At 41.1% G+C, this 14,470-nt stretch overlaps 1 protein-coding gene across 2 annotated transcripts in view; it reads right to left on the minus strand.

Moving 5' to 3' along the window:
* The window catches only part of MOV10L1 (Mov10 like RNA helicase 1), an 84,422-nt gene that overhangs the window by 67,310 nt on the left and 2,642 nt on the right, over positions 1-14,470 (minus strand). For both annotated transcript variants that reach the window (XM_075124471.1, XM_048836842.2), the window contains exons 3-6: positions 7,756-7,915; positions 5,655-5,767; positions 1,902-2,092; positions 339-479 (exon numbers count right to left, since the gene is read on the minus strand). In XM_075124471.1, the coding sequence (XP_074980572.1) occupies positions 339-479; positions 1,902-2,092; positions 5,655-5,767; positions 7,756-7,915 (605 nt within the window). The remainder of the gene's footprint in view (positions 1-338; positions 480-1,901; positions 2,093-5,654; positions 5,768-7,755; positions 7,916-14,470) is intronic.

Genomic DNA, 14,470 nt, shown 5'->3' on the forward strand with positions numbered 1-14,470 from the left:
GGATTAAGTTATCTGTGAAGTTTTAATATAAGCTAATGTAAGCAGGACCCATGGATTAGGTTCTAGTACAGCATAACAGATCGTCAGAGCTTATACAATATTCCTCTGTATTTAGACTAGGAAATAGCTGTGGGAACAGAGTCCATGATGTGCCATCTATTGGTAAAGGCTGAATGTTTAATGGTGACCATTAAGGTGAGCAACATGGATGCAACTCAACTTTGATCCTGTCAGATATGTACAAGGTCTGAAATTCAGAGTGTCAGGAATGGTATAAGAAGAAGAAATAGCACAGTCAAAAGGGAAAGAGTTATAAGAGAATAATTTAGAGAGCTTACTCTATCCAAATGACCATGTTTTTACTCTCTCCTAGCTTAAGTGTTCCAAAGTTAGTCATTCTTGACACTTCCAGTCCTCCTTTGTCTCTCATTAAATTTTCATATGACTCATCCAAGTTCATTTCACTAGCGGCAGATAGTCTGTAAAAATCATGACACTGTGTTGAATCAAAGTTAAATGGTTAGACTCAGGAAAATATAAAAATAAATATTACATTTAAAGATCCAACAAAACTTAAGTACTTTCCCTCAGTGCTTGAGTACAGAAGTCCAAAAATGCTTTCTCAGCCATCTAGCATGACCCCCAAGCTATTAAGTTGCATTTACTAGGGGAAGCAATGATTTAAAAAAATATATATATGTATTACACACACACAGCCTTTCTTTAGGAAGGTCAAAATCTTGGATGTAGCCTGTAATGGTTTGGAACCAACCTACTCATCCTCAAAGGCCTGGTCCAACTCTCACTAAAGTATATGGAATGACTCCTATTGACTTCACTGGGAGTTAAACCAGGGCCCAAAATCAGCAAAGACGGCAGTTTTTCCATGAGCAACTTCTTATGGCCCAATGCCAGGAGAAGCTTTAGAATCAGGTACAAAGTGAAATGACTGGGTCGGGACAATTCTCAAGTTTCCTTCTTCTGCTGCTGGCTTCATGGGAGTCCCTTTATGGATGTCTAAAACATTTTTAAGGTGAATGCGGATTTCAGCCTAAACTTTAAAAAAAAGGTAACAACCCACACCAAAATCAAAAAATACCACCACCTGCAGTTTCCCATCAGTGTCAGTGATTGCAACTTTCTGGCTATGTCTAAATTATCGGTAACACCCTCGGTATTACAAAGATGTTCAACTCATATTGAGGGAAATTTCAAAGCAGTAATGAAAAATACCTGAAATTACATATTCTGATTGAAATGAATTTTCTGTAGTTATCCAAGGCAACAGAAGAAAAAAACAAAAAAAACCAGTGCAGCTTTTCTTTAATAAAAAAGTTTGTTTGTTTTTTAAATTCCACCCAACCCCCACTAGATGTCTCCCACTGCTATGACAGTGGACAGATATTCATCCCTACCCTTTACAATACTGGGGAAGACGCTACAATTGGCAAGTAGAAGACAACCCATGAACTCTATTTTTAAAAACAGATAATTAAAGCACCAGTTTAGTATAGGGACTTCATGCAAAAATAATAAAAATGACAAATTTAGAAAACAAAATAAGGAAGACTACAAATTAACTGCATGGTAGTACAGAGTATCAACAACATAAGCAGGAGCTTTAGGAACACCAAAACAGCTGTATTATGTTGCTATCACAAGTGACCGTTAGTAGGACATAGTGCTACAGGAAGCATTTCAAGGCGATGAACACAGTTCTGCAGCATATCCCTTTAAACCAATTTAAACTGAACCATGGTCAGAATGAACCTCCTAGTAGGCCTCAATGAGGGTTTTTAAAAACTGGTTTAAGAAGTTGTGGGAGCATAAATCATGTTATTTCCTCTCCCTTCTTAAAAAAGAGTTATGTTTAACTTCAAACATGAGAAGTTTCCTGTTACCCATTCTTGTCTGAGGGAGCCATGCAGAGTGCTCTCCAAATGTAACATGACTGGTTACTCTCCACAACCACCACATTGACCAGGTCATGTCTACGAGGTGAATAACCATCAGGAAGTCTCAGAGAATCCAGAATGAAAAATATACTGTCATCTATTACGCCAATTCTTCCACAAACACTGGAAATACGAACCTGTAACATTTACACAATTAGTCTTATTACATGTCACATGCTTAAATTTGCTTAGGCAGTAATTTTTAAAACAATCACCACAGAATAGTACATGTATCATATATGTTTATTATTGAAGAAAACTGACACCCAGGCATTTCACAGTATGTCTATAGATTTAGTATAGATAGTAATCACCTTAGTGTTTCCTTAAATTTAAAAAGTACCCAAACACAAGCAACTACATGTGCAGGGTAAAAATCATGCTTTAACTGTATCTTATAGTACATTTATGGCTGGCTATTGAACTTCAAGATACCATAGCCATCAAAGAGTTCCCTCACCCTTCCATAGAAGTAATGGAATTGAGAGAACACTAAAACCTAAAGCTTTTCACCAAGAAGTGGAAGGTTGGACATATGACCAGGGAAGAGTATAAAAATATTGCTCGGGCATGTAGGAATGAAATCAGGAGGGCCAAATCGCACCTGGAGCTGCAGCTAGCAAGGGATGTCAAGAGTAACAAGAAGGGTTTCTTCAGGTATGTTGGCAACAAGAGGAAAGCCAAGGAAAATGTGGGCCCCTTACTAAATGAGGGAGGCAACCTAGTGACAGAGGATGTGGAAAAAGCTAATGTGCTCAATGTTTTTTTTGCCTCTGTCTTCACTAACAAGGACAGCTCCCAGACTGCTGCGCTAGGCATCACAACATGGGGAGTAGATGGCCAGCCCTCTGTGGAGAAAGAGGTGGTTAGGGACTATTTAGAAAAGCTGGACGTGCACAAGTCCATGGGGCCGGACGAGTTGCATCCGAGAGTGCTAAAGGAATTGGCGGCTGTGATTGCAGAGCCATTGGCCATTATCTTTGAAAACTTGTGGCGAACGGGGGAAGTCCCAGATGACTGGAAAAAGGCTAATGTAGTGCCAATCTTTAAAAAAGGGAAGAAGGAGGATCCTGGGAACTACAGGCCAGTCAGCCTCACCTCAGTCCCTGGAAAAATCATGGAGCAGGTCCTCAAGGAATCAATCCTGAAGCACTTACATGAGAGGAAAGTGATCAGGAACAGTCAGCATGGATTCACCAAGGACAAGTCAGGCCTGACTAATCTAATCGCCTTCTATGATGAGATTACTGGTTCTGTGGATGAAGGGAAAGCAGTGGATGTATTGTTTCTTGACTTTAGCAAAGCTTTTGACATGGTCTCCCACAGTGTTCTTGTCAGCAAGTTAAAGAAGTATGGGCTGGATGAATGCACTATAAGGTGGGTAGAAAGTTGGCTACATTGTCGGGCTCAATGGGTAGTGATCAATGGCTCCATGTCTAGTTGGGAGCTGGTGTCAAGTGGAGTGCCCCAGTGGTCGGTCTTGGGGCCGGTTTTGTTCAATATCTTCATAAATGATCTGGAGGATGGTGTGGATTGCACTCTCAGCACATTTGCGGATGATACTAAACTGGGAGGAGTGGTAGATACGCTGGAGGGCAGGGATAGGATACAGAGGGACCTAGACAAATTGGAGGATTGGGCCAAAAGAAATCTGATGAGGTTCAACAAGGATAAGTGCAGGGTCCTGCACTTAGGATGGAAGAACCCAATGCACAGCTACAGACTAGGGACCGAATGGCTAGGCAGCAGTTCTGCGGAAAAGGACCTAGGGGTGACAGTGGACGAGAAGCTGGATTTGAGTCAGCAGTGTGCCCTTGTTGCCAAGAAGGCCAATGGCATTTTGGGATGTATAAGTAGGGGCATAGCGAGCAGATCGAGGGATGTGATCGTTCCCCTCTATTCGACATTGGTGAGGCCTCATCTGGAGTACTGTGTCCAGTTTTGGGCCCCACACTACAAGAAGGATGTGGATAAATTGGAGAGAGTCCAGCGAAGGGCAACAAAAATGATTAGGTGTCTGGAACACATGACTTATGAGGAGAGGCTGAGGGAACCGGGATTGTTTAGTCTGCAGAAGAGAAGAATGAGGGGGGATTTGATAGCTGCTTTCAACTACCTGAGAGGTGGTTCCAGAGAGGATGGTTCTAGACTATTCTCACTGGTAGAAGAGGACAGGACAAGGAGTAATGGTCTCAAGTTGCAGTGGGGAAGGTTTAGGTTGGATATTAGGAAAAACTTTTTCACTAGGAGGGTGGTGAAACACTGGAATGCGTTACCTAGGGAGGTGGTAGAATCTCCTTCCTTAGAGGTTTTTAAGGTCAGGCTTGACAAAGCCCTGGCTGGGATGATTTAATTGGGGATTGGTCCTGCTTTGAGCAGGGGGTTGGACTAGATGACCTCCTGAGGTCCCTTCGAACCCTGATATTCTATGATTCTATGATATTGGTAAACTGACAGTTTTATCTTTTAATTGGACACTCAACTGACATAACACCTGTAAAGACTTATTTGTGGATATACTGGATATGTGGTGACTCAAGAAGGAATAGTAACATTTTCACTCACCAAAAAAGACAAGCATCCTTTTATAACCCAGAGTGATTGGAAGACTTTTAAAGCAAACGTAATAATAAGCACATCCATTGAATAAATGATATTCATTAGTTTTGAATCAAGTGTATGTAAGTATAGATGTTTTAATTCTGAGCAGGTCTGTGTACAGACAGTATGATTTGGGTATTTGTTACCTTCTCAACAAGTGGTTGGTAGCTAAAACCACAAAACCCAACCAATAAAAATAACAAAATTTCCCATATGACACATTTAACTCCCCCTGCCACCACACACACAAACTTTGTTTTAGAAATAATCCTATATCAACTCATGAGCATTAGAATGAACTTAATTTTCTTTTATCTTTCAGATGAAAACTTGTCCAATACTTAAGCCCCTTCATTTTCCGTTTAAACCAAAAAAATCCTGGGTTTTACAAAAACTATTATTCGTTTTTTCCCTGATTTTCATCCTACTTTCGTATTATTCAAATATATAAAAAAGAACTTGTTTTATTAGGAAAAATACAATACATTGCATGAGATATATGTATTACGATAATACATTAGTCTGTGTGTATATGCAAAACTGCCTGCTGAAGTAAGGCTATGTATTAATCTGGAAGATACACACAAGAAACAAATGGGCACGCAAGCTCTGAAGTGCATGCACATCTGAATATATTGATAAATCTTACGCCTACCATGTACACATTTCAAGCTGTTAGCAGATAATGGTTTCAACATTATGTTATATTTAAGGATTAGAGAAATATTGTTTTCTTAAACTCAAAGGTGGCATTGTTTTGAGTTCTGTTTTAGTTATACAGCAAACCACACTGAATTCTGTTCAAAGCATTAATCTACTGAATACTTTTTTCTCCGTCCTTACGTCCACCAAAATAAACCCCGATATTTACCTAGAAAAATTATTAATAGTTTTTGCACCGATTTTCAGTAGTTTTTGTTGTTGTAGTAATAAACACCGATAAATTCCCAGGAAAAAATTAAATAAAATAAAAACTGAAAACAAAGGGCACTACCAACACTGTAGCAGATCTACTAAGACAAGCAGCCATTTTTCCTCTCACAGTACAGCGTGAATATTCCCCTGCCAAATGCCCAGAGCAATATGCAAAATACATACTTTGTCCACTCGCTTATATCTCAGTGGCTTTACAGAAACTGCTTCACTGCTCCATGTCGTTGGGTTAATAAAATATTCAGCTTGCACCCAGTCACCTTTACAAGGTTTGAAGCCTATAAAAACAGTGACATTTTTGCAAGTTAAGTTGTCATAAAAAGACATTTTACATAACTTTGTGGAAGCATGTCGTGTTTTTGCTATAAGAGGGCACTGTGATTTGACATAATTTAAGGAACTTTAAAGTTATCTGCTAAAATGTGTTAAAAGTATACTTATTACAACACTATATATTGAGTGCTACACGTAACAGGAGATACAGAGAACTTCAGCACTTAACTTTAACGTTGTTTTATTTTTTGTGTCCACCAAAAAGCAGGTCCATGAGCTCCTACCCTGTTGCCTGATGGACTGTTGCAACAGGCTGAGACTTCACTGGGAGTGCATCAACTTTTTGACAGGGGAGGAGGGAATTTAATTCATAAATTACACTTGCGAGGGATAAACCTTTGTCTTTAATACTTAACACAGTTTAAGGAGTACCATTCTGAAGACACAGAAATGTTGGCCCTAATCTTGCAATAAATTCTGCACAGGAAGCCCCCTACATCTGTGCAGAACTCCACTGAAGTCAGTACAGCTACATGGAAGAGCCAAGTGTCTACTTGGTGGCTTTGGATATCCCACCCTACTTTGTGAAGGAACATTCACTGTTCAAGCTGTCATGTTAGCCAGCAGCATGAAGCCTACGCAGAGCTGGCCACATAGAGGATTTTAAAGCTAGTTTAAAAAAAAAAAAAAGTTACTGAATTTTACTAAGTGTCTGAAATAGGATTTTTTAAAAGTTCATTGCAGTAAACAATGAAGATTAATTAAAATGTAATTAAATGTTATAATTTATAAGTTTTCAAATGGCTAGCAACAATGAAAGATCTGTGATCAAACTGTGATCCAAAGAAAGCCACAACATTTGCTAATCACTTATATGGGAATTGTTTAAAGGTCAAAGCATCACCAAACTCAGGCTATGGCTACATTAGAGAGCTTGCTGTTCTACCACTGTAAGCTCTCTAGTGTAGCTGCTCTAAGACAACGGAAGAGCACTTTCCTGTCAGTTTAATTAATCCAGCCCCGCTCCCCCGTGAGCAGCGGTAGCTATGTTGGCAAGAGCAGCTCTCCCACTGACATAAGCATCAGTGTGGACAACGTTAAGTTGACATAAATTATGTCCTTCAGGGGCATGGCTATTTCACATTCCTAAGTGACATAATTTATGTCAACTTAAGCTGTCGGATAGCCATAGCTTCACATACTTAATACTTTTACTCGGGTTACAGCTTTACTCCCAGGCAACAGTAAACTTCAGGAGTCACAGTGATAAAACAAAGATGAACAGACTTTGGACTACAACTTATGTATTATAAATTTGGCGAAATCTTAGCCACAAATTAAAAAAATAAAATAATCCTAATTTTTAGATATACATTATTTTAAAAGTTCATGTTACAGTAGTGAAAAATAGCACCTGAAACAGAATCTATTTTGTAGATTTAATTTTGTAGATTCTGTAGATTTAACACAATAATTATGAGATCACACAGCTGCATTCCCTCAGGAAGGGGCCTTTTACAACAAGTTTCAGCCTGTAGCAACATTTTTTTTTTTTTTTTGGATAAGTGTAAAACCCCGTCTGAAAATAGGGTTTTAAAATGAAATGTGTGGGACACCCTTAGCCAAAGTTAAGAGTCAGTCCTTTTTATATACCAACATGTTTATTTTCAAAAAGACGTATTAAATTTCACTAATTTCTCTATATTTAAAATGAGTAAGGGTAGGCTACACTAACTGTGAGAAGAAATTACCTCTCATACAAAGCAAGCCTACTTTCAATGAAAGCGACTTAGAGCTCAGTTTACAGCACTCAAAAATATGAAAAAAAAAAAATAGCTGTCTTCATCCCAGTTATTACTTTTACTCTAATAAGGATTATCTGCTATTTGAAATATAAATTCTTGTACTGTGCACTAGACACTTAACACACAAGACTTTCGAGACCATTAAAATGGTTATGAACATGATCAAGATTTTTTTTTCCAAGTCATACCTTCACAAACCCGGTCCATGGCGAAAGAAGTTGTCTTATTAATATAGCCACCATCTTTAGTAAGAGATGTAATATTGCCAATTAACATTTTAGTTTTTAATTCAGAAGAGTCGTAAGTAGGACTGCTATAGTTTTCCCATTTGTCTGAGACAGCTTCTACCTAAAGAGTGCAAAAATACAATATTCCCATAGCTGATATTTCTACTTCACTAATTATTAGGTTAGCAGCAAAGTTAAAAATACACTCAATATGTCCCGTGTGATGTACCAGATTTCAAGTATTTTAAACTACATTTTATAGCCAACCAAAACTACTATTTACAGGATTATATACCCATTTTAGTTGTCAAAAACTCATGTCTCCCCCCACCACAAAAGATTAAAAATACTATAAAAATAAAGGAATCACTAGCAGTAACAATGATATAAAGGTGCTAAGGAACTTCACTGTCACAAACATTTGTTTCAATTAGTTGCACCAGTGCTGATATTTATTATTGTTGTTCATTAATCTATCTGCCTTGTCCATCTCACTTTAAGATCAAGGCAGTATCTTACAGGGTCTCCTGGCAGGTTGGGAGAGAATTTGTTTTCAAACACTTTAATTCTGTGCAAAAAATGACTGGAGCTAGAGTACTTCCCATTCTGTGAATCAGCAAACGCAAGAATTCTTACCATTTGTCATCAGTTTATACACTATAAAAAAATTTAAAAAGGGACATTCAAGTGACAATTGGTAATTTTAAATTAATGGGTTTTTTTACCTCCATGCTTTTAAAATGTACTCTTTCATTTTATTAAGCAGGTAAACAGCTCCAGGCTGGTGTTTGCAAAATGTCAGCCTGAGAAGGGTCATGTAAACACAACCAGTCTTCTGCTGTGCTAGAAGAAAGAAGCAGATACCATAGGCTTCTTAGCTGCCTGACCCATGGAAGCAGTAATGATTCCTTAATTACTTGGGAAGCTTAGGGTAGAATTAGGAATCAGTGGCCTGAGAGAAACACTCCCTACAAGGGCTAAGCAGCAGCTGCAGCTTTAAGAACCATGCCCTTGCTTCCAAGGAGTCACTGTTGTCACTAGACCAAAGTCCCCACTACACAAGTCACCGATCTATCAGGAGAGTTCCTTCATCCCGCAAGGATTTCCCCCCTCCTCAAGGAGGTCTCCAGCACTCATAAGCCCCCTTCTGACCTCAAGAGTAATAGTTACTGATGTCACTGGCCAAAAGCCCCTTACACCTCCAAGCAGCAGTTGATGCTAGACTCTCACAATAAACCATGTCTGGGTATATATGAGGAAACTGCACAGTGTAAGAAATTGGTCAGGGCATGCAAAAGGACTAGATAGGGGAAAAATACTCAAGCAGGTATTGTGGAAGTAAAGAGATATGGGATTACTGTAAGGAAAGCAAAGTGAAATATATTTTAGTATTAAACAGTGATATAATAAAAACTCACATATATAATAAATCTCCCCTTACATAGTTTTCTTTTAAAATGAATAAAAGGGAATACAGGTAGACTTTCATCATGTTCAAGCACTGCTGTTATGACCAATCTGGGGCACAGGAACTAACATGATCTGTAAACAAACTTTATTGTTTTACCTAGAAATGAGCTTGTAAAAGGAGGGTTGTAACACTGGAGAAAGCATGCAGGTTTGAAGACAAAAACAAAAAAATCAGTTTTCATTTTCAGAAAGGTTATAGGATCATAACCATCTAAAAAGCTATTTACATAAAAATAATTTGACTTGACAGTGTCCCTTTAAAAGGCTGATCGTGGCTTAGGCCTTAATTTTTCAGCAACCGCACATCCCAGGAGGTGAAGTGTACAGAGACAACAAGCTCAAAGACCCAGCAGAAGAGTTAAGTGCACCACAGTTATATAATATTAACCGTTATTCATAGGTTACAAAGCTTTTAATGGCTTGTTTATCAGAAGTCTTGCTTCTAACTTCTGCACTGAACAGACACAAGTTTTTCCCTAACGAATAATTACTACAGTGAGGCAGTGAAATTTAACTTAAGTAGATTTTAATTTTTTAAATAGATTTTTAAACCAAGCAAAGAAACACAATCAGTTTACATACAAGTCCAGATCCTGTTTTATAAATAAATAACACCTGTAGAACACTCAACTAACTCACATATCCTTGTTTCACAATAGACAACTTGCAGCTAGTAAGTTTCCTCACTTCTTCCCCGCAATTACTTACAGGACATACTAAACCCTCAGCACTGCAGCATGGAGGGAAGAAGATTGCAGCAATGTGCTTGAACAGTGCTATCCAAGCTGTGATCGATACACCATTGGTAGTCTGTTAAGCACTAGATACTCTGGACCTTCTTTACAAGCCTCCAGACCCTTCTTCAGAAAGTAGCAAACAAAAAACACCCACAAACCACCACACAGACCAAGAAGGAGGAGCCATGTTAGCGGTCTCTACTGGGGTTGTGCGCTACTCAAAGAGAGGAAATAAGCACCACCCTTTGATAAGCACCACCCTCTGGTAATGCTAGAGCTGCTAAAAGCAGCATGAGAGGGATATCCAAGGGAGAAGAGGACAAGGTGACTAGCCAGCATGTGCAGGGAATCAAACAGCAGGAAAACACACCGAGCAGAGTAGGAAGAGGAGAAAAAGAATGCATGGGGAGATGAAACAAAATTGTACTAAGGCAGCAATACAGTAGTTATTGGACGAATGAGAGGTAAAAATACAAAAAAGATGGTATTTTCAAAAGCACTTAAGTGTTAGTCAACTCTACCACTGGAATTAATGGCCATTGATTTAAATGGGAGAAGAGTTTGGCCAATGTCATGTACTTTTCAAAATATCACCCTAAATACTTACCAAATATGACATTTTCAGGCAAGTAACTGCTGTAGTTTCTATAGGGATACTATACAATCATAAATAGTATTTCTCTCATGGACCACCACCTTGTATTAAGATGGCATACCCACTATGAAAAATCGTTTGGGAATTAGAAAGTGAGTCTGAACATACTATGAGGGTTAAAGAAGGTTAAGAGATGATCTCAGAACATAGTCTGTAATCAAATGGTAGTTTGGGAAGTCCGTAAGAGTCACAGAAAAGGGTCATCCCCAAGCTTCAAGGGGGGATTCATTACCATAGTGCAATGCACCCTCCACAAAACAACTCAAAACTGTGACTGGAAATCCATCCTAAGTTACTGCCAGCACCTGATCAAAATGTCCTGCTAGTGTTGCAGAGTAGGGTGGGGTTGCATATGAAAGAAAGGTATTCAGAGGCAGGTTCCCTGTATGAATCACCTAAGATTTAGGTGATTTGGACCTAATTCTCCTGTGGACCCTAAGCACATTCAGCAGGCTAGTTCTGTACTGCTGTAAACCCTGCCCCAAAACAACAGAAATCAAATATTATGAATTGTGGTTCCTAGTAAAATGTCAGCATTTACTCAACAGATATTACACCATTATTGCCTATTTCAAAATATATGCAAAACAATGTAGTGCCTACCTTCCCTCAATTTCTTCACAATCAGCCCACTCACTTGCACACACAGCACTCAGGCCTTCCAAAGCTCTAGGGCAGGGATTCTCAATCTTTTCCTCTCTGATGCCCACTTCAACATGTTATAGAAATTCCAAGGGGGGGAAGGGGGACTTGGGCCTTGGCCATAGACGCACTTTGACTTCTATTTGGGGAGGGTGGGCAGGGACCAGCAGGGCTCAAGCCACCTCCTCATGGCGGGGTCCAGGGAGGGAATGCCACCTCCACCCCCGACTCACCTCATCAGGCCACCCAGCCTGTCTGGGTTGGGGGAGGGTGCAACCAAAAATTAGAACTCAAAGGTGGGGGGCTTAGCTCAAAAAGTTTGAACACAGCTTAGGGTGCAGGGAGGGGGTAGCTAGGGGTGTGTGCAGACAAGGGGTAGCTCAAGGTACAACTGGGGTTGTGTGCATACAGGGGGTGGCTTTGGGTGTAGGGTGGCCAGGACTGTGTGCGGGCATGGGGGTAGCTCAGAGCGCAGGGAGGGCATAACCTCAGGGTGCAGGGAGAAGGATATTAGGGGCTGTGTGCTAGGAGGGCTCCCCTGCAGTCCTGGTTCCTAGAGGGGTCTGCCAGCCACAGAGCCAGGTCTCCCCATCCAGGTGGCTCTTACCAGCTGCCTCTGCGGGAGCAAAGGGGGCTGGGAACTGAGGAGCAGCTTCAACCCGGGGCACCAGCAGGAGACGAGGGAACGCTTCCGTTGCTTTCTCCATGGCACCAGCCAGAGCAGCAGCTGCCGCACACTGCCTCCGACCTGGCCACGGGGCAGGGAGAAGAGATGGGGGGGGGAGATGTGGAGCTGGCCCTGGGACTGCCATGCTCTTGCGCTGCAGTTTGGGGAGGAGGGGAAAAGCCTCCATGTCCCCAAATGTGCCCATGTGCTCAGGGCTTCTGCCCCACAAGGAGCACCTGTGCCTCCCAGCTTCAGCCTCATGGTGGGCGCCACGGATCAGGGTTTCAGCCAAACGCCTCCCAGCTTCAGCCCCGCGGGGGGTGCTGGGGCTCAGGCTCTGGGTTTCAGCCATGGGGCCTTGTGGCCCCCTTGAAAGGGATCATGGACCCCAGGGGGCTATGGTCCCCCTGTTGAGAACCACTGCTCTAGGGAATAGTAAGCCTTAGGAAAAATAGTTGAGTATAGACCAGGGGTTCTTAAACTTCATTGCACTGCAACACCCTTCTGACAACAAAAATTACTATATGACCCCAAAAGGGGGGACCAAAGCCTGAGCCCACCCGAGCCCCATTGCCCTGGGCAGGGGGGCCAATTCTAAAGGCTGGTGGGGACAAAACTGAAGCCCAAAGGCTTCTGTCCCAGACAGGAGGGCCTGTAACCTGAGCCCAACCACCTGTACGGGGAGACTTCGGCAAACCAGTAAAGTGCCTGAAACCACTATGGTTTAATCGCTAAAAGCAGCCAAGTCAGCAGGCTGTAAATTGGCCATTCAGCAGTCTCAGTTTAACCAAGACAGGAGGAGAATGGGTTTTTGGGTGCCACAGAGAACGCACCTTGATGCCGCATCCTTCCTGATAAGAACTGTGTTGAAGCTGCTGATACATGCATTTTAGAAGAGCAGGATGTGCCCCAGGAATGTCTACGGGGGCCTCAAGGCTGCAAACTCTGGGAAAAACCCACACCTGGTTAATCGATAATCAGAAGGAACCTCTTGCTTGACCATTGAAACTGCTAACTTAACAAGTTTGCTTTAAGGGACATGTCATTCTATTACTAATGTATAAATGGGGGGAAAAGTTTGAGGTAGTGGGACTCTTCAGGACTGGACTCTCCCTCTGGATACATCTTGTGTTCCCCACCGGCAGACGGGCTGCCACTGTGCCACTCGAGAGCCACACTCAGCTTTGGTAATTATCAAGGACTGGGGGTGTTTTACTCACCTGTTGCGGACGTGTGTATAAGTGCTTGAGACCAAATAAAGTTTAGCTTTAAGTGAAAGCACTCTTGTGTTGTCCTGTTTGTGCCAGCCATCTATCCGTCCAACGGTCGTGTGTCTTCTGATTTATTTCCTGACACCACCTCGCATAGAGTAAAAGTTACCAAGAGCTTTGGGTTGAAAGAACCCCAGGTAACACACCCAGGGCTGAAGCCCTCAGGCTTTGGCTTTGACCCCAGGTGGTGGGGCTTGGGCTTTGGCCAGCCCTGGCAACCCCATTAAAACGGGGTTGTGACCAACTTTGGAGTCCCGATGCAGACAGAGTTTGAGAACCACTGGTATACATGATTTTATTGTTTTAAAATCTGCTCTCTCATGTTGTGCTGTGTGCCTACTGCTGAGATTAAACAGCGTTTTAAGAAAGTTTTCTGGTCACTGGTCATAGCTCCAGAAGGGAAGCTATGGGTGCTAAGCCCAGTCACACATGTAGAGAAATCAGGGTTGATATACAGGAGGCTGTAGCCCAAGACTCAATCTAAGAATGGGGAAAATCAGGGGATTCCATCCTAGGACAAGTGAATGAAAGAAGCCTAACACCTTGGGGAGAAGCACCCTCAGAGATGAGTCAAAGGTGCAACTAGATCCATAACCATTACAGGCACTCAGATGGTAGGCCATAAAAGTACACGGACAGATACCAGATACCACTGTGCAGTAGCTATTGCAAAATATTTAAGTTTTCTTCTTACACATTTTTATATAGGAAGGTAAAGATATTATTATGAATACATTTACAGTTATATGAATTGACAGGTACCAATACACTTTTCAACCTTAAAGAAACATTCGGTAATCTAAATGATTAACAATACCCAGGTCTGAATAAGATATGAGTGTCTCAGGGTTTATTTTATATCAATTGGGAGTAGTTCCTAATCCAATTTGCTTTCACCTTATTTCAGTGTGTGTCACTCATCTTTGGAGAAGGTGAAGAACAAATAAAATTTGAAAAGAAATGGAATACTGAACCAACTCTCATAAAATAAAGGGAAGATGTGTGTTCCTATTCTGCTCCACGTGGAAACTTATACTGAAACAGTTTTGTCATTTTACTTACATTTTAGTTACTCTAATAAACAGTGTAATGGGACAAGACAATAAGATACTTTTACTTGCTACTGGTTTTATTTTGAATGACATTTTCCGATCAGTAAAATGATTCTTATACAGTTGCTTTATTTCTAAGTCAGAATCCCACTTAAAAAAAAAAATCCATAAACCCCATGCCC

The sequence above is a fragment of the Caretta caretta genome, chromosome 1 (assembly GCF_965140235.1).
Source record: "Caretta caretta isolate rCarCar2 chromosome 1, rCarCar1.hap1, whole genome shotgun sequence".
NCBI lineage: Eukaryota > Metazoa > Chordata > Testudines > Cheloniidae > Caretta > Caretta caretta.